The 25,910-nt window shown below is 39.8% G+C and overlaps 1 protein-coding gene across 2 annotated transcripts; it reads right to left on the reverse strand.

Moving 5' to 3' along the window:
* Positions 1-1,478: 1,478 nt before the first annotated feature.
* On the reverse strand, positions 1,479-24,182 carry LOC140996078 (septin-2). 2 transcript variants are annotated; one of them, XM_073466314.1, is made up of 12 exons: positions 24,134-24,182; positions 19,271-19,317; positions 18,713-18,812; positions 18,540-18,626; positions 18,010-18,133; positions 17,167-17,301; positions 16,442-16,559; positions 5,540-5,641; positions 5,207-5,352; positions 4,940-5,023; positions 4,784-4,841; positions 1,479-2,817 (listed from the first exon to the last, which is right to left on the reverse strand). In XM_073466314.1, exons 2-12 carry the CDS (start codon positions 19,295-19,297, stop codon positions 2,752-2,754), a joined length of 1,047 nt encoding a protein of 348 aa, XP_073322415.1. In that variant the 5' UTR covers positions 19,298-19,317; positions 24,134-24,182; the 3' UTR covers positions 1,479-2,751. The 2 variants fall into 2 exon arrangements, with proteins under 2 accessions (XP_073322415.1, XP_073322416.1); XM_073466315.1 differs by having other exon boundaries at positions 19,271-19,320; positions 24,134-24,169.
* Positions 24,183-25,910: the final 1,728 nt, after the last annotated feature.

The following is a 25,910-nucleotide window of genomic DNA, read 5'->3' on the forward strand; positions in this document are numbered from 1 at the left end:
GACATCTTCATGTATGACTTCAGTCCAACAAGACTGAACAGAAATAAAAACATCCTGAATATGAGCCAGTTGAAGCTCCTTGAACTATCTCAATCAATTATTATAACACATTTTGTATAAATAAACATAAACAATACATTTATAAATACTTATTCCAGAAAAATGTGCTCATGCATCATATGAACGAGTCACTGTGTCCATGTGTTTCACTGGAGAAACCGGTTCATTGTCAACTGTTTACTTTAAAAGGAGCTCGATGTTAGATTTTTTTGTTTTGACATTATGTTAAATTTATTGTGTTGCAGAGACAGTTTATTAATTTAAGTTAGCCAGTAACCAGTTACCCCAGTGTTGTCCACACCTCCTGTCTCAAGAGAAGCAACAGTGAGTCACTTTAGCATCCAGTCTGTCTCCAGTCCAACATGAGAGGATGAAGAAGTAGTGCTGACCCAGGATTTATCTGCACGGCGTGTTCCCACAGAAAGTGATGGAAATTTTTCACGTCTAGATTGCAAACAAAGTCAATGCACAAGCGCAAATATTCGCATGAGTTGAGAATACTCAAATCTCAGTGACAAATGTGTGTGTGTGTGTCACAATGCTTTGCAGCCACCGCTTAGTTCCTCAGAGCTGGTCAGTCTCTCTGGAGGAGAGCGTCAAGTGCAGAGCTAAATCCTCTGGAGGAATAAACACCCAGAGTCATACTGGATTCTGCTCTGATCTGGAGCCATTTACTGGCAGGAGAAGAGGTCAGAGATTACTTTCCAAACTTTTGGGATTAAAAAGTGGATAGACCCGCTTATCAAGCTGACTGGCAATAGACGAAGAAGTTTTCTGCTTCAACGTATCATTATGGAGTCAATGTTGATCTTATAGAATAAGGAAACCATCAGCGTTTACATTGATTCCCTATAAACGTCGCCATCGCTATACAATTTTGTTTGCCAATGGGGAAAAGGGGGGTTAACTGGCAATCCATTTCTATTATAGACTAAATGACTGAATAAGCTCACGGTCTGTCCTGTGTTGTGACTCTGAGGAAAAAGGAAACGATCCAGGTCAAAACGCTAGAGGGGAAAAGCTGTCTGTTGCCACTTTAAGGCTAATGTACGGTTTAGTATTCTGGCTGTTTGCGGCAAATAAACACAAAAAACAAAGTGATTGAAAAGTGATTTGAAAATTGAATTTTGGAAATTTGTTTGGAGTATGAATTTGACAGATTGCACAATTCTTACATATAGCACCTTTAATAAATGGAAGTTATTATGGAAAAGAAATAAATGATTTTGCTTGTTTTTAATTCTGCAGTTAATGTTATAGCTAGATCCTATGTGGTGGACAACAAGACATATATCAGCAAGGATGAACTGTTTTCTTACTATGAGACACCTGATAACTCTAATAAAGAGTTAACTGTTAGCACTGATAAAGACTAAAATTATAACTATGCAAAAGTAACCCCAGAATCAACAAATGTATTTTTTCTCTAAACAAATTTTATTCCAGAAGAGATACAAAAAAAACATGTTGAACCCTAAAAACAAGTCTTTACTGACACATGGTTAAGAATTAATAATTATGTTTATCTCAGTTCAACGGACACATTGGCATATGAAAGCAAAAGACAGAAAAACAAAATAATACCGTGGCACATGTATGAGAGCAGCAGGATTTTTAGTCTGCTGCTCAAGGAAATGCTGGAGGGAGTTCACACACATACAACAGTTAAATATTAAAGATATTTTAAATGAGAAAGCCCAAATACAGTATGATGAAAGACTGCACATGTAGTGTACCAACACAACATTTTACACATTAAATGACATCACTGAAGCAAATATGGACACATGTTAAGTGACTGGACTGAATAGTTTGATTTGTATTCAGTCTAAAGTTTGGCACAGACATTAAGATCGTGCAGTTCTTGATTATAAATACAAAAACATTAACAACAAGACACTTTCTTTCAACTACAACATGATCAAAAGGTCTGGTTGTTTCTCTTTATAACTTAGTGCTATTAGTTTGACTACTTGCATACAGCTTTTCCAGCCTAAACGTCAAACAATGCCTCAAATTAAGTTTGTAGTTTTGGCTACAAGATAAAGTTTCTAACACGATTAAGGACAAATATTTTGCCTGGAAAGCCAGACAAGGGGGTATTCCTCATTCTCAACATGGACAGTTTACCTCATTCATAACGACACCTGCCTTTCACTGAGGTAATACCTATAATTGTTGCATTATCAGACTGAAGCAATGAAGGCACTGAATCAATAATATTCCAATAGTAAACATGACAAGCAAACTGAGTTAAAATATGTTAAAAATAGTTAAAACCTGATATCAAACTAATGGGAAATGGTTCCGTCTGAAGCCTCGACTTGAACAATTCATACATCTAATCTTGTAAACATGTTAGTGTGATGGCAGAGCATCTTAGTACCGTTGCCACTGGCAGCTCTATGGACCATTATTAAGATCAAAGACTAAATAACAGGTATGTAAATGATAATCATCCAGTATCTAAACATTTTCATGTTCGTGCCCAGTCCCACTAGTACGTACTGTATAAGAGTTTTGACAAGATGTTGAAAACAAAAAAAAACATCAGTGGTGAGTTCCTGAACAGCTGATGGATGGATGTTTGGAGGGAAGAAGAAGAAGGAGGAGAGGGAAGAGTGATGGCGGTGCGTAGGTAAAGACGATGTGATCCTGGATACCTAGATCCATGTGCTTCCTTGGACCCTTTTACTCGTCCGATTTCATCTTCATCTGTGCCTGCATCTGAGCGATCATCTCCTGCATGCGTCTCAGCTACAAAGAGACAAGAAAAATCAAATCACAACGATTTTTTCAAGTAATTCACATCAATAAATTTCAATTTGTTCCTCAGTTTATAGACATTTAAAAAAATAAATTACAATTAAAGTCTAAAATGTTTCCGCTGACTGGCAGGTGATCCCGGGTGCATAAAAAACAAAGCACTGAACACTTAAAATCAAAGTGAAAAAGCATCTCATGGACTACCACCTGAACTAGTTTTAAGGTGTCATACCTGGAGATATTCTTTACAATTACAAGGTAACCTAGTAGAATACTGTAAATAAACTAAGAGGCTCACAGATGGTCAAAATCCAGTCAAACGAAGAGTAAATCAATTATGCTTTAGTGCGTAGTAATATAATGTATATTTATATAAGCACAGTGGTGTTATAGCAATTGAAGATGGTGTTTAAAAATGAATGAAGCATAAAATCAATGTCAAAGAATAAATGAATGATGGGGATATAAATGTGGTAACAACAGGCCCATGAATAAATAAAGTGTTGAAAAAACTCATCAACAATGATGATGAGGATGTAAAGCTTACACATTAAACTATAAGGGGACTGATAAACAATAATCTCTCCTGTAGTGTTCTCTGATGTCTATCGCCATCTTGTGGCTGAAATGAGTCATCTTCAGATGCTTTGCTTATTAACGCTGTGCATCCTTTTCTGTTTCTGATGTGTTTGGGAAATCAGGAATATCTGAATATCTATATCTATATCTATATATCTTGTCAGCTGCACCTGTAATTTCTTAATAAATAACTATGCAAATTTCCCCATTGTGGGACTAATAAAGGATAATCTTATCTTTTTCTCTTTCTTAATAATATCCTAAAGATGTTGCCTAGAAAGAACTGTTACTGTAATATTTCCTCCCTTCCAAAACCTTGACAACACATAAACAAATGGACCAATGTCCTTCCAGCTTTGTGTTTCGGGCTCCTCACATTATTGAGGTCATTCCCACCATTAAACTGGGCCAGGACATCCAGGCAGGAAGTGATGGTATATCCTGCCTGGGCACATTGTTTACAAACAGATCTGATTGCACCCCACCCACTCACTACGGTGCAGAGCAGCAATACAAACAGGCCAATCAAGAGCAATCAGGAAACAGGTTATAGCCCACTGATGCGCAGGCTCCATGACCCAAAAGGCAAACAGCACATATGAAATACAGTGTGGCTGAAATCAGTAAGACTTTATTCTCTTTCTAAAATATAATCACACTAAAGAATTAAAACTTGAGTTCTTGCAGCTATGTAAATCCAGGTCCATAGTGTTTGGGTCACGTGTTAATATTATTATACAATATGCACAACAAAGATGACGGAGCAGTTTTTCTGCACATTCTGGGTGACTCTGCAAATACATCCTACATAAAGTACTCGGAGCACATGGTGATCAGATCCTGCTGTGTTTTGTATTATAGGTTTGGATTTTGTCAAGTGGATCTTAATACAATCCTCACATGCCCATATGTACACTGAAACAGTGGTTGATTTCAGTTGAAGCTAATACACAGATATAGTTAATTACACATGGATTTAAAAGGACCGTACCAGAAGTTTTTGCATGTTTAGGCCAAATAACTACCATCTGTTTAGTTTCTACCATTACTGCACAAACATGCAGCCATGTTTCACATTTTTAAATATTTTTCTGAATGCTATAAGTTTTAAAATTAAATGTTCAGGTAATACAAACATCCAAGATTCAGTGTGTCACTCACTAAAACACAGGTCCAAATTTATAACGCAAGGTAATTATAATTTTGTTCATAAAATATTCTTTTACCCGGGGAATATTTTCCATGGTGGAAATCTACTTTGCTTCCCTGTAGTTCTGTAACTTTTACCAAACCAGTGCAGATGTGCGTTTCATTATGATGCATTAGCTATGTTGGCAAAGTTTGTGTATGCGTGCATGTGTGTGTTGTGTGTTCTTACCTCAGCCTCTTTCTGTAGCAGGATCTGGTCCTTATCCACCACATCTTCATCCACAGCCCTGCAGAGAACCAAAACACGTTAATTTGAAGAAAAAAAAAAAAAACTTGTGAAAGAGGAGCTCATCTGTTGTTTAAGTAAAATGAATCAGTGTCTCACCTGCCAGCTCTCTTCAGTCTCTCTGAGCGGAAGTTCTCATAATGCAGATCTTGAGTTACCTCCTGGAGGTCTTGCATGTGGGTCCTGCAACAAACACACATGCAAACCTTTCTTCACACACTGGGAGGCAGTAGAGCTTCACAGAAAACGTAATCTCTAGTGAACTTTTACAACCAGCTCACTAAGGAAGAAGTTTTGTCATGTTTTTAAAGACTTTCCTTCCGAAAATCAGATTACTTAAGAAGTTTTATTGCCAGGGAGACTCACACAAGCATGGTGCGTAGTTTGAGGAAGTCATTGTGTTCGGGGTTCTCCACTTCAACAACTCCCCAGGGGTAGAGACGACCACGAATCTTCTTCCCCTTCACCTCAATCAGCTGGTTGGAGCCAATCACCGCAAAGGGAATGCTCGCCTGGGAGAGGACGATAAAGGTCAGTGGATCCCCAGAGAGAAACAAAGTCAGAGTAGGGATATATGGAAAATAAAGGTATCAGAGAGAAAGTGATGAAGTGAGGGGAAGCAAGGATGAATAGGAAGATAATGGTATCTGTCACTATCAGACGGAAGCGTCTCACATCAGCTGTGTGTCAGTCTCTCACCTTCAGGACTCTGGTCTGCTCCTTGAACTCCTCGTCCTCGTCAGAGTCGGCGTCAGGTAGCTGATAGATTTTGATCCCGTGCTCCGCGATCTCGTCCAGGATCTGATAGGTGGAAACAAGAAAAACATAGTGAGCTGGCAGGGTCATGACCTCATCACAACCTCCTGACATGTCCACGTTGCACAGGGAAAACTCAAGTCTTGAACCCTGCAGATGTATCACTGCAGACACTAACAGAGGGTCAGCTTGACTTACTATTATCAATCAGTACCCAAACAATCTGGAGACCAGGGTTAGGGTTAGGGTTAGGGATCTAGAAAGTAATTAGAGCTGTAATGATCATTCGATCTATCTATTACTTGTCAACTATTAGATGAATTGCATGTATACCTATTTTGATAATCGCTTAATCAGTTTGAGTTTTTTTTTAAAACAAAAATGTCAAAGTTCTCTGATTCAAGCTTAACAGAGAATATTTTATGGTTTCTTTACTCATCTATGACAATAAACTGAATATCGTTGGGTTGTGGATAAAACAAGACATTTGAGGACATCATCTTGGGCTTTGGAGAACGCTAATGGACATTTCTCACCATTTTCTGACGTTTTATAGACCAAACAATCGATTAATTGAGAAACTAATCGTCAATGAAAATAATAGTTAGTTGCAGCCCTAAAAACAGTTGGACATCCTCACTGTCACAACCTCCAAGGACTCTTTTCACCTCAAATTATCATTAAATAAAAATGTTTCAATTTGTAGAACTTTTGATTTTGTATAAGTAGATGCTCATGATGAAAATAGCATTGCTGGGGTTTTTTTAACGTTACTTATCCATACTACACATCTGTTCTTGTGTTTGTACTGTAGTTTACCTGTACTGTATTTGAATAAACCTCTACAGCCCATTCCTGCAGAAGCTGAGCATGCACCAGCTTGGTACAGACTTCCATCATTTATCTAAATATATATATAAAATGTGTGCTTTTACTGTAAAATGTGAGTCATATGGACAAAATAACAGCTGCCGCCCTGACCCATAAACAGAAAGTAGGAGAGCTCTATAGACTAATAGGAGGGTATGAGTGAGTACCTGTTGTTGCAGCAACACATTTAATTAAAGCCCCCCGTGGAGGAATAGAGGGGTGAGACAGAAAGGGTAGACAGGTGAAAATTAATAACAGTCTGTGTGTGTGTTTAAGTTCTGGAAGAATCAGAAACAAAGTTCTTAGCCTCCTTTCTTCACAGGCCGACCGGTGAAGCAACAAGCTAAAACAAAGGAGCTTTCTTCCCTGCTACATCGGGGACAGATGTCAGTATTTATTATTCTAAACATCAAAGCTGCATTTTTCTTTTGTTTTCCCAGGAGCACGATATTTGAATCCACAATGTAGTCTTATGTAATGGAGCCAAAAAATGTCAAGTGTTGTTTTCCTGACTTTTTGGGGACTTTCATGTACTGTAGCGTATAATAGGACAGTGGTCAGTCAGCCAGGAGCCTGGGAAGTGAGCACAGGTTTTCCTACAGAGAGCAGCTCCTGTTTGAGCTGTTGTTATGGCTGTCGCTTGTTTTCTCAGTGAGCTCTGTGCGCAGTGTGTGCGAGATAGTGTGTGTGTGGGGAGAGTCGGGTATTGTTGTGGGGCAGATCTAAAAACAAACAGGCTTCGCAGGACTCAGAGGAGAGCGTGACACAAGACCAGAGCCACTTTTTCCTTCATTTACTCACAAACACACACACACACACACACATGATTTACAGATCCGTCGAACATGGAGGCTGGATAAACATCATTCTGGTTGACCAGAGCGTAAAGAATTTTGGGAAACTCTGAACTCAGAGGGAAAATAAACACTCATGACACAATGGCAGGAAAAAATTAAAACAAACAACATATCCAGACATACAAGTAGATAAGATAGACACACAGTCAGATAAAAATGCAATAAAACAAGAAAAATGTAACTGAAATTAATCAGGAAACAGCGACCAACAAAGACAGCGCTACATACTTAATGAATGCAAACTGCCATTAAATATCTCAAAACAATATCTGGTCATCGCACGAACATGAGTCTGTTGTCTGCCATCATCTGTTTCCAGACCTTGCTAAGCCGATAGCTGCAAAATGGCTGTTTACCTGAATTATTCTGTTCCGTAACGTGTGCTTAGTACTGCCTGACACCTATAATCAAGACCTCTCAGGGATCACCAGATGTCAAAATCACTGCCTGCTCCAAATCCCCGTTGTCTCCTGCTGATTTACTGTACACAATGTAGGCCTTAATCCCTACCGTTACACCAGTCTCTCCTCCTGCTCCTCCCCTCCCAGTTGTGTATTTTCGTTGGCACAGAGATGTTGGCAGTGGGAGCCATTTTGATTTTATGACCATCCTGTCAGGCTATAATACGACCCTCGCACCCCACCCCTGCCTGTGCTGTTATGGTTGGCCACGTAGGTCCACTCAGTGCTGTCAGGGCAGCGGACAAACAATGCCACACAAGACTCTGCCTCGGTATAAATTAGAAAAGGAAGCCAAAGATTTATCGCCTCATGTTTCTGGCTCACATCGTTGAATATGGAGCATTGTTGGTGGAAATATTCCGTCATGTTGAGCCAGTTATGATAAGTGCAAGGGTGGAGGGGTGGTGCTGACCAGTCAGAAAATCGGTTGGAAATGATACAAAGAGCAGGTGAATCATACCAGACTTGGATTTTCAGTGCAAAGTCAAACTGATTCAGTTCTAGGAATAGCAGGATTAAATATTCTGTTTTGGTTCTGCGTAGCCCAAATATAGCATACCCGCAGATCTATACATAGATATAATAACACAGAGTGAAGTCATGGGAGACATGACTAAGCAGTTTTTCTGCAATTGCACAGCAGGTACGACCAAAACCCCCAATCATAATGAAACAGGGTGCTAACCCATCATTACAGGGATTAACCGTTTCATCACGTCAACCTCACCAGCGAAAAATATTTTCACGATTTGTTCATTCTCAAGTAAACCCACAAAAATATGAATGACTCAAACACCTGCCAAGGAATGGTAAATGAATCCTGGACAAACAACATCGGAAGAAAACAAATATTTTGCAGAAAAAAAAGATTTAAGAAACAAAAGAGGGGATTATGGTGAACACTGACTGCAGTCCTGGCATTCAACAGGTAACCGCATGTACAGGCACAAGCACACACTCAAAATTATACAGTTTGATTGTTGAGGACAGAGCTGAGTCTCCTCTGGCATGGCAAAGTGTTTGTATCTATTCAACTAAAACTCTAAGAGGGAACAATACTTGGAAGTAGAAACATGCACCACAGCATTCTTAGGAAATCAACAATGCACAGAGAGAGAAAAAAACTCGACAAAACAAAACAATCAAACTGCATCTCGACACTAATCAACCCTGATTGAGAAGAGCAGGGATCGGGAACTCAGAGGGACCAGAGCAGAAGCACTTTGACGTAACATTTATGTAACCTCGCAGCTGCCTGCCAGCAGCTTCTGCAGAGCGGCCATGGGAATGAAACGGTGCATCACTGCCATTAGAAGTATTTCGTCTGATCAGCTTTCAGTTGCTGTTTAACCTTGTTCCATACTGAGAAAACACCTTGAGGGACTTCAAACGCTGCAGAGTTTATTAAAGGAAAATCCTGGTCATGGAGAGCCTTAAATCCTTTCTTCTATCCCATATGAGATTCCAGAAGGTCCAACAGTGTATGTATATAACCCCACACTAGCAAGAAGCATGTTGTTTTCATCATCTTCAGAATCCTGCGTTGTTCCAGTGACACACTTAAGCTGCACATGGTGTTATGCCAATTTCCTTGTTTACATTTTTGCCTAATTGCTGAACATTTCCTAAATAGCGCTTGGGAAATAAACTGCAGACACACACACCTCCAGTTACTGTTTAACAAGGTTTTCCAACTGTGTTAGTATTTTAATTTGCAGGTGCGCCAGCTTATGTCATACAAAGACTACCCCAGCTAACATTATAAGAAATACACTTTATGAAGTAAAACTTAAATCTCCAAGTAAAAAGACCGAGAGCGATATTTCACACAACAATCAATATTTATTCAATAAGTGTGGTTGTCTTTTAGGCTGCCCATCTTCATCAGAAAAACGACTATATACATTGACTATGAAAGCAGCTTAATATAAGACCTATATTTACATTTCATGTTAGGTGGTAAACTCTAGCAGCTGTAGTAATTATTACAAAGGAGGAAGGGGAAAGAATTAGTAGAAAAAGCTAAATGTCCGTATAGGGATGAGGTCGGGGATGGACGGTTGGGTTAAACAAGCACAGCACTCTCATCCAGAAGGCCGCTGTCTGTGTTCTGGGTGACACCAGAAGTCAGCCATGAGTTCTTTTAACTTACTCAGATAAGTCTGAGTGCCTTATCACATTGGCTAAACAATTAATTCTGGGGAAAACCCTGAATACTTCACATTTCCATCCAGGACTTTAGTTTTGATATTATTTGCGCGTGAACATTAGAATGTAAAAATCCATACACGAAAAAACTGAGCTTCACCTTTGCAGTTCACATCAGGAGAACTGTCCTCCTGCAGATCAAGCTTAAGTTTGTCCGAGGTCAAAGCAAACCTGAGAAAAATGAAGCAGTCTGATAAATTCGGACTGTCCAGCCAAAACAACCAAGTATGATATGAGTTATGGACAAGCAAAAATATGGCCTCTTCCCACATAAAATAAAGGGCCAACACATTTATTACTGTGATGGGTACTAGCCTCTCCAGTTGTTAATCTAAGTCTAGAATTGTAGAAAGCCTTTGAAGTTTTTAGTGAAGACTGTTATGTCTACAGATTGAAGAGGGAGGTTGCTGAAGAGGGAGGTTGCTGCCAGCACAAGACCCCTATTCAGAAAAGATATGATTTAATCAGTCTCCCACAAGAGACACGGTGTGGGTAACAAATATAAATATTTACACAAGTATATAGTACCGAGCTGTGAGTCACTGTAATGACTATTTCCAACAAAGCATAATACATACCTTAATAACAAAATTACAAGACAAACAACAGCAGTCTGGCAGGATGAAAAGGAAAAAAAGCTGATTCTTTGCTCAATTCCTACTACTATTCTTTAGTTTCCAAACTTAATTTGCTAGCCTAACTTTCTTCCACATGGGAAGAAATGCTTCTCTCTTGCCAGGAAACGCCTTTTCAACTAGCCAACTGCCTGCAGGGAGTCTGAGGGGGTGAGGGAGCCCCAACAATACCTGATCTAGGGGGGTCTGAGGGATTTAGACCTCATACCAGCCTCCTACGCAAACACTTTCTCATACACATAGCAAACTGTTGCCTCACTTTTTGAACTGGTATAATCTGGCATCAGGAGTAGGAAAAGTGATTGTGGTTTACGTATGTGGAGCTTTGTAGCTCCAGGAGGCCGGTGGATCACCAGAGATGGAGGATGACCTTCAGACCATCAACAGAGCAAATCCCTCTAACTATTCAAATATTGTCTCCTTCTAAAAGTACCCGTACAGCACCGACTGACACGTATCAGCACCGGGGAAAACAATACCTTTCTGTTCACAGGATTAAAGACACTTGCATGCATGCACAGAAACACATTCCTGATGTATTCAGTCAGAGTCTGAGACTGAGTGGACTGTCCAGACTGGAAAAGACTGGACCAGAACAGCTGGATTTGTTCTGATGAGTGGCATTGATGGAAAGTACAGATAAAGCCACCACAACCATGGTAATGTGCGAGCATCATATGTGGTACAGTGTTCAACAAACTCACCCACCAAAACTCCTATTGTCTGGGCTAAGTATTAGTATAGTTAAGACCACCCACCTCTCACTCTGATCAAAGAGCATGGGGAGGAACAATCGAGCTATTCATGTAATCCTGTATCTCAGTGAGATTTAGATGAAGGAGACAGAGTGAGTTTTGTATTTCAATTACACATCAGGTTTTGCGACTTGGTCTGGTAATCAAAAGGGTCTCAGTGGCAAAAAGCAACTCATTAGCAGCACGGCAAAGTCCGGAAGCCATCTTTTCATGTTGGCCCAGGGACAAGAAAACCTGCTGTTTTCACACTGTAGTCGACTTGTACTTTCTTCACTCGAGAACAGATGATTATGTGTAATAGAGCAGCTCACTCCATGAGGAAAAAAGCATATTTATTGTTTTTAAATCTGCAGAGACATGGAGCATGCCCTGGCACAAAGACTGCTGGAGGGCAGATAAATAAATATGTCCGCGTGTTTGAAACACAGGCAGGAAAAGGACCAGGCACAAGCTGACCAGGGGGTCATACACTCACACACAAACAGGAGCAATGAGGTAGGGATGAAGTAATCACTACTCAACCTTTGCTCATGAGGTACCAGCCTAGGCACGCACAAAGACAGAATATTACAAATGCGTTTGAACTAACTTCATGTCACTTTCTGTTATTGACATTTGAGAAAACCTGGTGACAATTCTGGCCAGTACAAGCAGTCCGGTACTGATAATGTGTCCCAGTGGGGCCGTAAAGCTGGTTCACACAGCAGGAGTATAGTGGAGTGGTTGGGGGAGACGACAGCCAGTCAGACAATGAGGGGAAAAGTGTGACAGTGCCTCAGCCGGGGGTGAAATATGGCTGCGGGGGGACAAACGTGACGGAGGGAGGGTTCTGCATGGGACATAGTGACCAGAGATGGACGGGGAAGGACAAGAGGCTGACTTGGAGAAGAAAGGAAAGGAGATGAGGAAGATGAGGGAGGTGACAAGAGATGTGGGGGATAAAAACTGAGGGAAGAGGAGGTAGGAAACAGGGCTGAACCATTGTCTGCTGTCTGCTGCCTTGTGCGAGAACAGAGGGGGATCTGGGTTCTCTAGCCATCACTGACCTCTGGCTTATGAGAACTTTAGTCTCCACACAAAACAAAAACATTTTCATTTTTACGTTACAACACATTTTATACACTTTACATTATTGCTTACCATTTTCAAATCCAAACTGTGGGATTTTGAGATGTGTCAATATGCTTTTCCACTGGTTTCAGTCATCAGTTCATCAAGTTATGAAAATTAACTAGACATTTGCTCTTCCCTCCAGCACCTGAATTCACAGAGTTTCAAGACTCAACATCCTGCATTGTAAAGAAAACTTGAACAAACACCCAAGAGGATTTTAGTAAAGTAATTTTCAGGGTGCAACTAACCATTTTTTTCATAAGCGAGTTATCTGAAGATTATTTACAGTTTATTATTGGGTCTATAGAAAACCAGAAAATAGTGAAAATGGCTGTCACAATTTCCAAAAGTCCAAGATTTCATCTTTACATTCTGCTTATTTTTTCTGAACAATTGTCAGAAACCCAAAGATATTCGAATTACGATCACATAAGAAAAGAATAGCAGCAAATCCTCAGAATTGATTAGTTGGAACGAGTGATTAGTTGTTCTTACTAAAAAATGATTGTGGAGAAAACACACATAAAAGTACTCTTCTGTTAAGATAAAAGTAGGCATTTTTGCTGTTTTGCTTCCATTAGGATTCCAGTCTAAACCAGCTATGTGCCATACCTCACAAAACAACCAGTAAAGCGGTTTGAGACTAAAGCCCTGCACAGGATATGACTACAAGGTCCCAGACTGAGAGGATCAGTCCCTCAATATACCCTCCTCAGGGCAACTTATGAGCTAGAGTCCACAGCGGCCCCGGTGAAGGAAATTGGCATTAGAGCAAATTAAAAAAACAAGGACACAAAGAGGGAGAGGAAGAAAGTAAGAGGCAGCTGAGTGAGGCACTGCCAGGAGAGGAAGGACTGGGCGAGAGGAGAGCAGAACTAAAGGGATGAAAGCTGAGCAATGGGAGGTTTGTTAACCTTGTACGTGAGCCTGAGCTGTGCAGGGCAGCAGGTTGTGTCTTGTCAGTGGAACAGTCTTGACACATTACAGGAAACTTATATTGTTCTGTACAAGCTGTTTCCCCCCAACAATAGGAGAAAGGAATGGACAAGCCTTGAGAGGTGAGGGGGTGCCACTTACTGAGAGACAAATGGCTCAGAACGGTGAGAAAGTGCCATGCAAAAAAACAAACTAATAAACACTATGGGAGAAAGGCTGGGGGTTATCAATCATCCTCCAGTACTAAGCCTTCTGACAGGTTCTTGGCTGCTGGTGCTCTGACCTCAAAGGAAGGCCTGGTGCCCCGCTACACTGTACTGGATCGAATGGCAGGACTCAGGCACGTATACCTAAGAGCCACTTCAACTAATCTGATCAAAGCAACAAATACTCGAGACAGATATGTTTGTTCTCCTGAGAGACACTTACAAAGATGAATGGCTATTACTGTAATGCTTACTATTTACAATGATTACATGCACACAAGAAACCAGACTACTGTGATAAATCATTAAAGGCAGGAAATATGAGAACACTTTTACAATAGGATAAGATGCCACGCCATAATTTTTGTAGAAGACGCAGAATAATTTAAATGTAATAAGTGAATAAGTGATAATTTTGTGCAGGAGAAGTACAGATATGAGAAGTTATTCATCCTGCTGCATGCATTGCCTTCTGCCCTGGTATTTGTTCATGCACATTTTACACGTAAAAAGAAATTCAGAGATCCAATTATGGATAAACCTGGTGAAATATTCTGGTTTCTCCAGCAGGAATTTAGCTGCATTAAAAATGTGTCTCTTAATCACCTAGCCTGGAAAAAGTTTTCAAAATACAGTAATAATCAATGTAACAACAAGATAACAAGGTACTTTTTTTGTTTAGTAATTAATTACTTGCACATAAATGTAGCATGCAGCATGCTTATTTTTAAGCCAACTGGAATGAAGATCAAAGGTGTGTATGCCCAAAATGTGACCAAACAGGAAACAAGATGCCCTCCTCGGGGACACAGGATGCCATGTCTAAATGTTGGGCAGATAGCTCAATTAACCCTTTTCCTGATGATAAATGGTCGTCCAGGAACTCATTATCATCATACTCAGTCAAACTAAATTTAAACTTTTTTTGTGGATTACCAGCACCAAAAGATTTGCGTATAAATGTAGCTAAGAAATAAACATATTTTCTTCATTGCTAGAATAAGCAAACATATGGATTTGGGGAGTGTTTGTGAGTGTGTGTGTTTCTACGTGCGTGAGTTTGTCTATTTTGCTAATTGCTTAAGTGTATGTTTAGGAAACACTAAGCGAAGCATGCAAACAAACTCAGCTGGACAGTTAGTTTTGTGGACTGTTCAGAAGCAAAGGGGTCGGATCAGAGCGATACAGTGTTATAGTATTTCAGCCACAACACTTTTGATAATTTCCCAGTTCATTTATATTGGCAACACCTTTACAGTAGGCCTATATGGTGTTTAACAGTGAATTGAATGAGAAGCAAAACATGAGCAAAACTAAACAAGATTTACATCAACTGTAATCAAGAAATCAGAATGCCAACCAGCTTGGGGGTTTTCTGTGGTTTGGGGCGGGGGTCAGTGGTGGCAGGAAACATGGTTTTGTTCATCTTAAGTGCCAGAGGAACATTCAGAAGGCTTGAGGAAGGCCACAACACAAAACAACTCTACAGAGCACAATTCAACTGGTAGGTCCCTTAAGGACAAGGAGTGGATGAAGTTCACCTTAAATGCCAATGGAGCAACTGGCGTTCTAGAGCAAAACTACAAAATAAGTGCAGTTAGTGAGTTCTTGTCTTGTCTTAATATAGCAAATTTGAAATTTTGTTGTAGTTGAATCGTTGTATGTGTCCTGAAATTGTGACCCAGTCTTCCTAAGGTGCTGCATAAGCAGTTTCAAGCAACCCAGACTGTGAGAGCGCTGAACAAAGCAGAGAGAACAGAGCTGGACGCCGGTCAGCCTGACACCCTGCCAGACCACCGGCTCCGAGACCTGAATGAGAGGCAGGTGGGAGGTCTGGGCAAGCATGGGCAGGTGGGGAGACAGACCGACTTCCAATTAAAAACAGAGTGAAGTGGGCTGAGCTGAAAAAGTAATTTGCAACAGCAGCCCATACACTGCACACATTTTTTTCTGAATGAGGACTGCAGCTAATGATTATTTGCCATTATCAGTTAGACTGACGATTACTTTCTTGATTAAATAGAAAAAATGCAAAACAAAAGTTCACAAGAAGAGAAGAGAAGAGACAGAAGCAGGACAATCTTATTAAGTCATCTTGCATGAGAGGTTATCAGCTGAACACGTTGTAGTGAGGTGTATGTGTGTTATATAACTCCTTGTATTCCCCCTCTGGACACCAGGAAGCTGAGGAGCGTGCAGGCAGGCACACACTTTGGGTTGCTTCCAGCAGGAAGTATCTGGGACGAGTTGAGACTGGATGAGATGTGCTGCCTCTACATTATATACAACACTCTCTTCCTACGTTTGTCCCTCCTACTGTTTCCTCGTTTATATCGTCCCTCCCTGTACTTCTGAACAATGTGGCAGTATCATCAAAAACATAAAATGTAAGCCATAGATCACTGGAACTACATTGGGGAAGTACAGTACGTGTGTGATTTCTCACAAGAACACACGGATGTCTGGCACACCAGGCGGCCAATAAGGATGCATACATGATTTTCCTTTGATTAGTTTATGAGCCACTTTCTGATGGCTAAACCATGCAACTGTAGATGGGACAAAAACAAACAAAGTCCCCAGCAACCTGACAACAAGTGCTGAGACATTCCAGCTTTTTTCCATGTGGCAACAATCATATCTAGGGCACGACTGCAGTCAATGCAGATGATTGCACTGACTGCATATAGAAAACAGTGGACAGCAATCGATCCTAATTGTGCTTATATGTATGTATGTGTGTATGTATGTGTGTATGTGTGTGTGTGCGTGCTTGCGTGCGTGTGTGTAGACGTCAAACCTACCCTCCTCTTCAGGCGATCCCTCTCCTTCAGTGTCAGTGTGTCAGCCTTGGCAATAACTGGGACAATGTTGACTTTGCTGTGGATGGCCTTCATAAACTCTACATCCAGAGGCTTAAGACTAGCAAAGAAAAGAAAATTAAAAAAGAACAATTACAACACCGTGGAGGAGGAGGAGGAGGAGACAAAGGGTAAAAAAAACAACACTAAATTATGTATTGTCAAATGACATGATAGGACTAGGAGACAAAGCAGAAGTCATGCGACACTGCTCAGTTTAGGTAACTACATCATCTTAAATATAGGTAAGGAACTACAGTTCAGATAAAATATACCTATGCTTGACAATTCCTATTTTTCTATTATTTATTTTTTATTTGATTTTTTCTGGTCTTTGGAGGCGTACGCTAACTAACAAAGACCAAAGAAACTCCTGCTAGCTACAAAATGTTTATGGTGTAACACTAGCTAACAGCTTCACTAGCAAGCGAGAGGTAACTTATTTTGAAACACTTCAAATAAGGGGTGTTGCATGTTTCCTGTTAATAAGGTATCAGTTAAAATACACTGAAAACAGGCCAATAATAACTGACTTTTCTCTACAGTGTGTTTCAGACAGGGAAACATATACTTCTTAGCCTTTTTTCAGGAAATTGTGAATGTAGTAGAATATCTGAAAAAAACAGCTGGGTACATCAAATTTTAGCTTATTGTAAAAGTTTGTATACCCGTGTCCAAATGGGGATATGAAGTAGAAGCAGCAGTGCACCCTGTTGTCCACTATGTGTCTTCGGTTCAGCCCGCTCTCATCGTGAAGGTATCGCTCAAACTGATTGTCAATGTACTGGATGATGGTCTTGAAGCTGACATCAGAGAGAGAAACAGACATAAGCTTCCAACTCAGTCATGTGGTTTTATACTGTAACTCCGAATATCACTGTTATGAAATTCAGTATCTCCGGTTTCATGGCAGGATGGATGGATTCATTTTAGTTGAAGGGTTTATATTGCTCTGTGAACTGAGAAACTCTACAGGATAAACTTTAAAAATAAAGGTGATCACTATGAAATTACAGCTGCAGTGATTTCTCATTACTTTTCACCTTTTAGAACGGGCAAAAAACTGGATACAAGATATTTTCACATCTTCTGTTTATGAAAATAATTAATTACAGATGTCTAATCAAATTTGGCTTACATTTAACATTAATTATCTAATTTTTGAAAAGGATAAAATTGACAAATTGTGCAGAGAGACAGGAAAATATATCTTGGACAAGAAGGCTACATTGACACCACTAGCATGAGAATGCCACAAAAGCAAGCAAGCAAGCAAGCAAACACACACACACACACACACACACACACACACACACACACACACACACACACACACACACGACAAAACTAGACACAGGGAATGTAGAAGGAGGAGAGGTCAGAAATAGGGAGTTTGGGATGAAACTTGAGAAAGGGAGTTGTTGAGGACAGGAGGGAAGGATGAGGGAGCATGCAGGAAACATGTCCCACATTGTTATCACTCCCATGTCCTTCACAGCACATAAACACACCAGTCCTGGCTGTTGATGGCGTCGCCGTATCCAGGGGTGTCGACCACGGTGAGGCGAAGCTTCACTCCTCTCTCCTCAATCTCCACAGTTGATGCCTCGATCTGCACCGTCCTCTCAATCTTCTCTGTGAAGTGAAAGTACAAGAATAATTACAATTCATAACAATAATATCCAAAATTCCTATGCGCTTACACAAGCCACTGAGCTGCTACAACCACAGGCTTCAACAAGGTAGATACGCCTTAAAAAATAAAATTATGGGTTTTGTCATCTAAAAGGGTTACATGTTTTTTCTTATCTGCACAAACTGACCAGGGAAAGCCTTGATAATTGTACTCAAGCTAACATAAGTCCCAATGTGAATCAAGACATAAGAAGGGCAGGGTCATATTTTGAGACCAAGGCATTCCCAACATTCCTCTTGAAATAATGCTCTGTTGGAGACATTGCAGCAGACCTTTCTCTATTATTACAGTGTGCACATGTGTGTATGTGTATGCAGGTGTGTGCACATGTATTGGGGAGTATACCTGCGGCACCAGGGATGTAGCGTTCAGGGTAGAGATCAGTGAGAAACAGGCTGTTTATAAGTGTAGATTTGCCCAAACCAGACTCCCCTGAAAAACAAAGAGAGAAGAAAATAAAGCTGTATTCTCTACAGAAATCATACAGTCTATGTTAAAAGAAAAGAGTGATGACTCACCTACAACCATCAGGGTAAATTCAAACCCTTTTTTCACTGATTTTCTGTGCACTTGGTTTGGCAGGTTGGCAAATCCTACATAACCTGTTGCATCTGGGAACTGTGGAGCACAAAAAGAGAAATTGTTCAAAATTAAGGTCAGAAAGTGCAATAAATAAGAACGCAATGAACTAGTCATAAAAATATGCAATGACTTAAATTAAAGGGGGTACTAATTATGGAATTTTAGTGTTATGTAATTTCCTGCTTTTTTCTACTCATTCTTTTCACTGTAAATCTGCTAACCAGCTGAGTCATTTTATGAGGTGTATGTGGAAAGGTGCATGTGGGTGTATGCAACGGAGATTGATGATGATGCATAATATTGAGAAATTCCAACGGGCAATAAAGCCGGCCATGAAACACTTGCATTTATACAGGATATCCTCTCTGGATGCCTGTGCAAGCGTGTGTGCATGAGATTACAAGTACCATTAGTCTTAATCACCACTGCCTTATTAGAGCACTGTCATATTGTAGGTTCAAGTTAAAACTTGAAGTGTGCGGAAACTTACTCACCTTCCCTTTCTCTCCAGATTGAGACATCGCTATTGTTGACTGGATGTCTGCTGGTTGGGGAAAAAAACGAGAAGTATAGTGGTGGATCAAATCAGATAAATCACCTCATAACAGTTCCAAGTAACTCCCACCTAGCAGCAAACCCAGCTTCCAGGGATCTTGATTTAGATTGTTCCCTTTCACTTGTACATGCCATGTAAAAATTATGCTTATGTTTTTTTCTTTATGTGATGTGTTATCTAACCAATCATATGTAATGTATGTATGTATACACATAAAAGGTAAGATTAGCCGTTCTTCCTCTGTTCTGTTTGAACCCATTTTCTTTTGATTCTCAAAAGTTATTGCTGCTGTGGCTCGCACAATCTCCTGGTAACATTTTTCACAGTTTTAGCTAGACAAAGGTATTTGGTGAATGTGAAGTTTTCATGCTGTACTGAAGTTGCTCTGCTGTAAAAAGATTTGCCTAGGTTTGACCTAAGGATTAGATTTGAATTCTTATAGCTACCATAGGGATATGCTTTGATATTGAAACTCTCTTTGTAAAACTATATTTCCACTATTTTATATCATGATATTTATATACTTCTCAAGATTCAGTAAATCTCTCAGAGGAATTTGATTGAGGATAAAATAATTTTTTAAAAAAGAGTGTGAGGTTTTGGCTGATCCAGCAAATTAGGTACTGACAAATCACTGTGCTTCATTACATTGATGTTAAAATCATATCTAAAAAATCCAACATTGACATATGCATCTGTGTAATGATTTGCAATATTGACCTAATGATCTCAAAGATACTAATGAGATACTAGTGTGATGGGTGCAATAGGAAAAAAAAGAGTTTGTTGCTGAGATTTATATGTTTTGCAACCATAAGATAGCAATTAGACAGGTAATAGTCCCTTAGTTATCTTTTACATCACAAATGCTCATAAGTATTATCTTTATGTGGGTCATTTTACTCAAGCAGAAATCACATCACCTCAGATTAACTATACTGTGAATTGTAACTCCAACAACTCTGAACATTGAGTCCCTGTTGAAACGTTCATTTGGGTTGACGACATCAGATTACACTGTTCTTTAACACTATCACACGGAAGGAGAACAGATTAAAAGCTCCGGGCAACAAATTTGTTCCCAGACTCCCATTAAACTGCTACAGTCTTGCGTACCCCGTGCTCCTGCCCCGCTCTATGACCCTGAGCAGACGACAGAGCAACAAGCCCGCTTGATAAATTAGCTACATAATGACTGAGCAGGAAGAACAGGCTCCGTTCTATCACCAACACACTGGCCCTTGACAGGTGGAGTGTGATAAGCATTAGAAAGAGGCAAGTTGCCGTGTGCTGCCAAAAGGAGATGCACTTTGGTTATGCAATGTTGAAAAGAGGTGGCATGGGAACCTAAATTGACCTTTCTCCATTGGCATGTGATAAACGCACATTTACGGACACTTGGGGAACCATTTCACACTGTTAAATCTATTAGATGGTAGTTGGGGGCCCTCTGTATCTACATGAAAGTAGGCAAAGATCTCTCATACTGACAGGGTGGTTTCACCGAGCCTGCATGGAGAACAATGGCTGTTTATCCCTCTGGTTCCTGAAGCCTTTCCTATACAGGGCAGCTCAGCTGGGGCAGGAGGGAGAACACGTGCCTCACCCCTGACCAAATACAGGACAGACCACATGTCAGGACAGCAAGGGGACACACCAACAATTTAGGGTGGAGAACTCCCAGGTAATGAGAGGGTTATGGGCTATGACACTTTGTCTGGACAGTCAAATCTTAAAGGATGAGTTCACCCAATATTGAAAATTCGGTCATTATCTAGTCACCCTCAAGATGACGGAAAATCAGAACAAAACATTTCTAGGGCAAAAATGTTCTTGTTCTAGTTTCTCTGATGTGGTATTTGCTGGTTTTCTTCTATGATAGTAAGAGGAATAACTTCTGACTAGGGACAGTTAGGACACCTGAATATGCCAATTTAGGCTCATTTTTCACAATTATCAATTTGATCTAAAATAATCTGTAATTCCTTGAGCCCAAACACTACTACTATGATTAGTACGACTTAATCATTAGTTTCAGCCCTAGAACCACAACAAAGACGATAATAAATTGGCTTCTATTGTTAATTAATATCTAAGTTAATGCAGTGGCCCACACAGGCATATCCCTGGACATAGCACACATACACACAGTGAGTGTTATTTCCTCGACAGGCCCTGTGGGAACCAGCATTAGTGCAGCAGCAGATTAATTAAACCGTTCCAAGATCACGGTTGTAATATCACAAAGACAACACTACAGGACAGACAGGCAGGAGGCACACTTCAATAATACTCTCTTAATAATGGCCATTTAATCGGGCAGGCAGCTGAGCTGCTTACACACACATACACACAGCTATCAACAGGGTAGACGTGTGGGGAGATTAAACACTTTGGGCCAAAAGGGACAAATGCCACCTTAGTAAAGCCAAAGTTGTTGGCATGTGATGCATTTACAGTTGATTTATTGGCTGGACTGATGCCATGAAGGGGCAGTAGTGCTAGTAGAACTATTCACCTTCCTGACAGGCAGTGTCAAGGGTCTACACACCCACTCTCTGTGGATTAAGGACTTTCTGCACTTATTGGAAACACTGAAACAATAATTTCACACCATGGAGATTTTGTGAACTCTGTGGCACTACAACAAAAATGGTAATTTACTGGCGACAGATCACAAAAACAGGGACCCCAAAGCTACTGAGCATAATAAAGACATAGACAGACAAAAAACACACGTGGACCGGGGGGCTTGACTGTAATTAAGTAGCCCTTGGGGGCCAAAGGTAGCAGTGCCGGGCAACAGTAATAAACAAATTATACTAGTTTTTTAAGCTGTGTGCTTTAGTAACACTTATAATAATATGATCCCAAAGAGAGGAAGAAAAGCCACAATACGCGGAATGAAAAACCCTTTCAACCATGAGGAAACCAGCAGGTTTGTTTATAACACACACACAGAGTTTAAAGCACAGGATGGACCGTTTATGATAATGGGAACCAGCATAGGAAATGACTAAAAACAAGTGCGAGTCATACGGCAACAAATGTTATCATAACACTGTGCTACTCACACAGCTGCTGTACAGTAAGATGAAGATTAGGTGTAAGGAAAAAGCTGCACTAATGATTAATAGTGAAACTAACATTGTGGAGTACCATTAAAAGTGATTTTTTTTTAAACTCCAAGCTTCTGGCCAAGGAAGCTGTATAATTATGTTTGGTAAATGGGCATATGAATGTGACAATATTGCTCGTGAACAAATTAACAACTTAATGACAGATAGAATAATAAGTGTTGGATCACAACACCAATCTCTACACTTGATTATAATTACCCACAAAGATTGTACATTATCAAGTAAGTAGGTATGTCAAACATTGTTTCTGTTATCATAATAGATGGTATTTGTAAAGATCAAAGTTATTTATACTGTGCGTTTCTTCACTCACACACAATCTAGTGAACAAAGGCATCCTACTGTGTTACATCATCAAACCTCTAATACAATAGTTCAGGTCCACTTGGGTCTGTCAGTGTAGATCAAGTTTTGTTTTTCCATTCACACCACAGACCAAAACGGGAGGAAACATCCTCTTGTAGTTTATAGTGTTAGACAGATGTCTTCCCTGGCGCTCCTGTGCTGGCCAGTGTTTATGAGACATGGTCGCAGGAAGGGCAAAGGTCAGAGAGCGGTGAAGGTGCTGGATCTGAGGCCTGAGACGTCTTTCAGTACTAGGAGATGTTGTCTCCTGATAGCAAACTGATCTGTGTCCAGCTGGGTAAAAACACAAGTCGTTTCTGAAGTAAAGTTCAGCTGCTGGCCCAAGATTACAGCTTAAACAGTCTGTGATTGTGCCCATAGCGTTCACCACTCAGCAAGAAAGGAAATGAAATATGCATGTTTTAACTAAGCCAAAAACACAAACACAGATGAATGATAATTCTTCAATAGTGGCCCGAAGCCACATCTTAGACACATGAAGAAAAATGTTATCGTTTCCCACTGTTATTGTGAAGTTGTCTAAACAAGAAATTTATTTTGCGAAAATGTGCTTTACAATCAAAGGTCAAGAATGAATCGGATGTTAGAAAGCGATTTCAGAGTTGAGGAATGTACACAAGAGGAATGTACAGGAAATTTGTGAAAGTCAACACTTTGAATGGTCTGATGCGGATTTTATATGATACTGATCAAAGAACATGAAAGCCCACTGAAGTGTAGAGTTTTACTGCGGTTATTAACAATGAACTGGGACAATGGGGCAATAAATGAGTTCAAAAGCACTGAGAATAGGTATCACTGTTTATACAAACTGAGGAGGAGGAAGTGTTTACTTGTACAGTTGTGTCAAATGATTAAGAAGAAATATAAAACAATGCTTCAGCCACTGGGCATGGGAGTTTGAAATGTGTGTGAAGGCCTCTGGGTCTGTAACATTTGGATGTCCACCACACCCAGTCTGTCAGACACTGACTGAGTTTACCAAACATCAACTGGGAGAATGACATTAGGATTTGTACGTGCGCAGCTTGGATCAATACCACAGCTCCTTAAACTCTGATGTCCTCTTTAAAACCCTTTAAACCCCGCGTATGAGTTTAATTCAACCATGAAACTTTGTTAACGTGACATGTCAAACTTTAGCATGCAACAGTTGTTACCGCGGCTGGTGTCATGTTGCCAGCTCGGCTCCGACTGACTCTCCGGTGTGTCCTCCTCGCCCTGCTCCGCCTCATTCAAACAGCTTATATGAAACGAATACAAAAAAAACAACAAACCACTGAGCAGAGTCTTACCTGAGCGTAACTTTGAAATATTAATCAACAGGAGCCTTTTGCCTCTTCTCGCTGTCCCAGCCCAGGAAGGGGAAACCCGGAAACGTTGCCTGCGAGTCCGCCCTCGTCCCTTTGTCGACGGCTATCTTGCTGCGCCACTGACGCCATTACGGCTCAACATCCAGGACAGTTGACCCACAAAACGTCGTTCCTTGTTGAATCCAACATGGCTGCCTGCGTGTTACAGTTTCTTTGACTGTGCACTTAGTAACTCCTCTGCCTGTTGACTCATAACTTCGTAGAAAACGACTGTCTAATAACATATTATATAAATAGTCCACTCCGGTCTGTATTTGGCTTCGTGCAATTTCAAATTGATTAAAGCGATTAAAGCTCAAATCCTGTTTTCTAAGCCTACATTTCAGAATACACTATTTATGACTAAAATACTCAATTTAAATCTATCAAATGGTGGAAAGTAAACTATTTTTGAATATTTAAATATTTCACATTTTGTCATATTTCATTTTATGCCCTTTGTTGTACTTCACCAAGAGAATAATGTGGGTTTAACATTTATTTGACAGTCGGACATTACTTTACAGATTACAGATTACAGCCACTGGTGAGCTTTTAAAATATTGTTATAGACTATGGATCTACATCTACCCAGTAGAAAATAAAGCGTTTGAGATCTATGAAACTTATCTATGAGATCTATGAAGTATCAACAATTTGAATACGGGACTAGTACCCTAATAAAGTATTTCTACAATACAATGGTGCGACTTTAAGTAGGCTAAAAAAACTTCTTCCAGTTCAAAATATATTATATTGAGTATATGTCTTGAAGACACTTACGGAGGACTGAAACAGCCAAAATCGGATATTGAAAAGAAAGAAAGAAAGAAAGAAAGAAAGAAAGAAATGCTCCAAAAATGAAAAAAAAAGCAAATAGGCATACATTAAGATAAGAGACAAGTATTAACTTTCCTTTGTACTAATGCCCCTATTTTTTGTCTTTCCCATTTAATTTTCCATTTAATGTATTCACATATCCAAGTTTATTTATTCAAGTATTTATTCCTGTATTCTTTCTCCTTTGTATTTTGCAGGATAATACATAAATAAATACACAAATGAATTGATTCACAAATAAAATGGTAAAACAGATGAAAGAAATAGGAGAATCAATAAAAAGATGAATAAATACAGAAGCAACATAAAGCAAATATCGATTTATGTCACATTTTACAGTTAAAAAACAAAGAGAACAATTAACCAACGACATCATTAATCCTCAAAAAAACAAAACATCAAAAGCAAGAGCAACTTGATTTCAACAATAAAATAGGACTAGTTTCAATAATTCAAAAGTTTTCCTGGTCTTAATTTGTAATAATAAATCCAATCAACGTGATCCTTTAGCAGAAAACTTCTACCTCTTTCTGTAGACAAAGGATAAAATCAGGAGAAGTGTCTCTTTGTAAATACTCTAAGGTAAGGCTGTCGGAATAGTTTCAAATTAAAGTTAATGCTTTTAAAGTGAATATGAGATGTTTTTCTTTATTTGCTTGCTTCTGTTCTGGCATTTTAAAACCAAGCCAATTAAGAGCCACATAAATATCATCCCACTGGGCTTGAAATAGGCTAAATATAACACAGACAAGTGTCATTAGCGTCCACGTCAGAAAAATCAATAACAAGTGGTCTGATTCACCAAACCACTGCATTTCAGCTGCTCCATAGCCTTAAAACACCCCCCCGTGCGCCTTCAGCCCTCCCCTGCCCCCTCTAT

The sequence above is a fragment of the Pagrus major genome, chromosome 5 (assembly GCF_040436345.1).
Source record: "Pagrus major chromosome 5, Pma_NU_1.0".
Classification (NCBI taxonomy): domain Eukaryota; kingdom Metazoa; phylum Chordata; class Actinopteri; order Spariformes; family Sparidae; genus Pagrus; species Pagrus major.

Bases quoted from the DNA above. Each gene is read 5' to 3' on its own strand.
- LOC140996078 (XM_073466314.1), bottom strand. From the start codon at position 19,297: ATGTCTCAATCTGGAGAGAAAGGGAAG. The intron at 18,627-18,712 runs GTGAGTCATCAC...TTTGTTTTTCAG, and splicing joins ATTTACCCTGATGGTTGTAG to GGGAGTCTGGTTTGGGCAAA. The intron at 4,842-4,939 runs GTGAGACACTGA...GGTTCTCTGCAG, and splicing joins AGACTGAAGAGAGCTGGCAG to GGCTGTGGATGAAGATGTGG.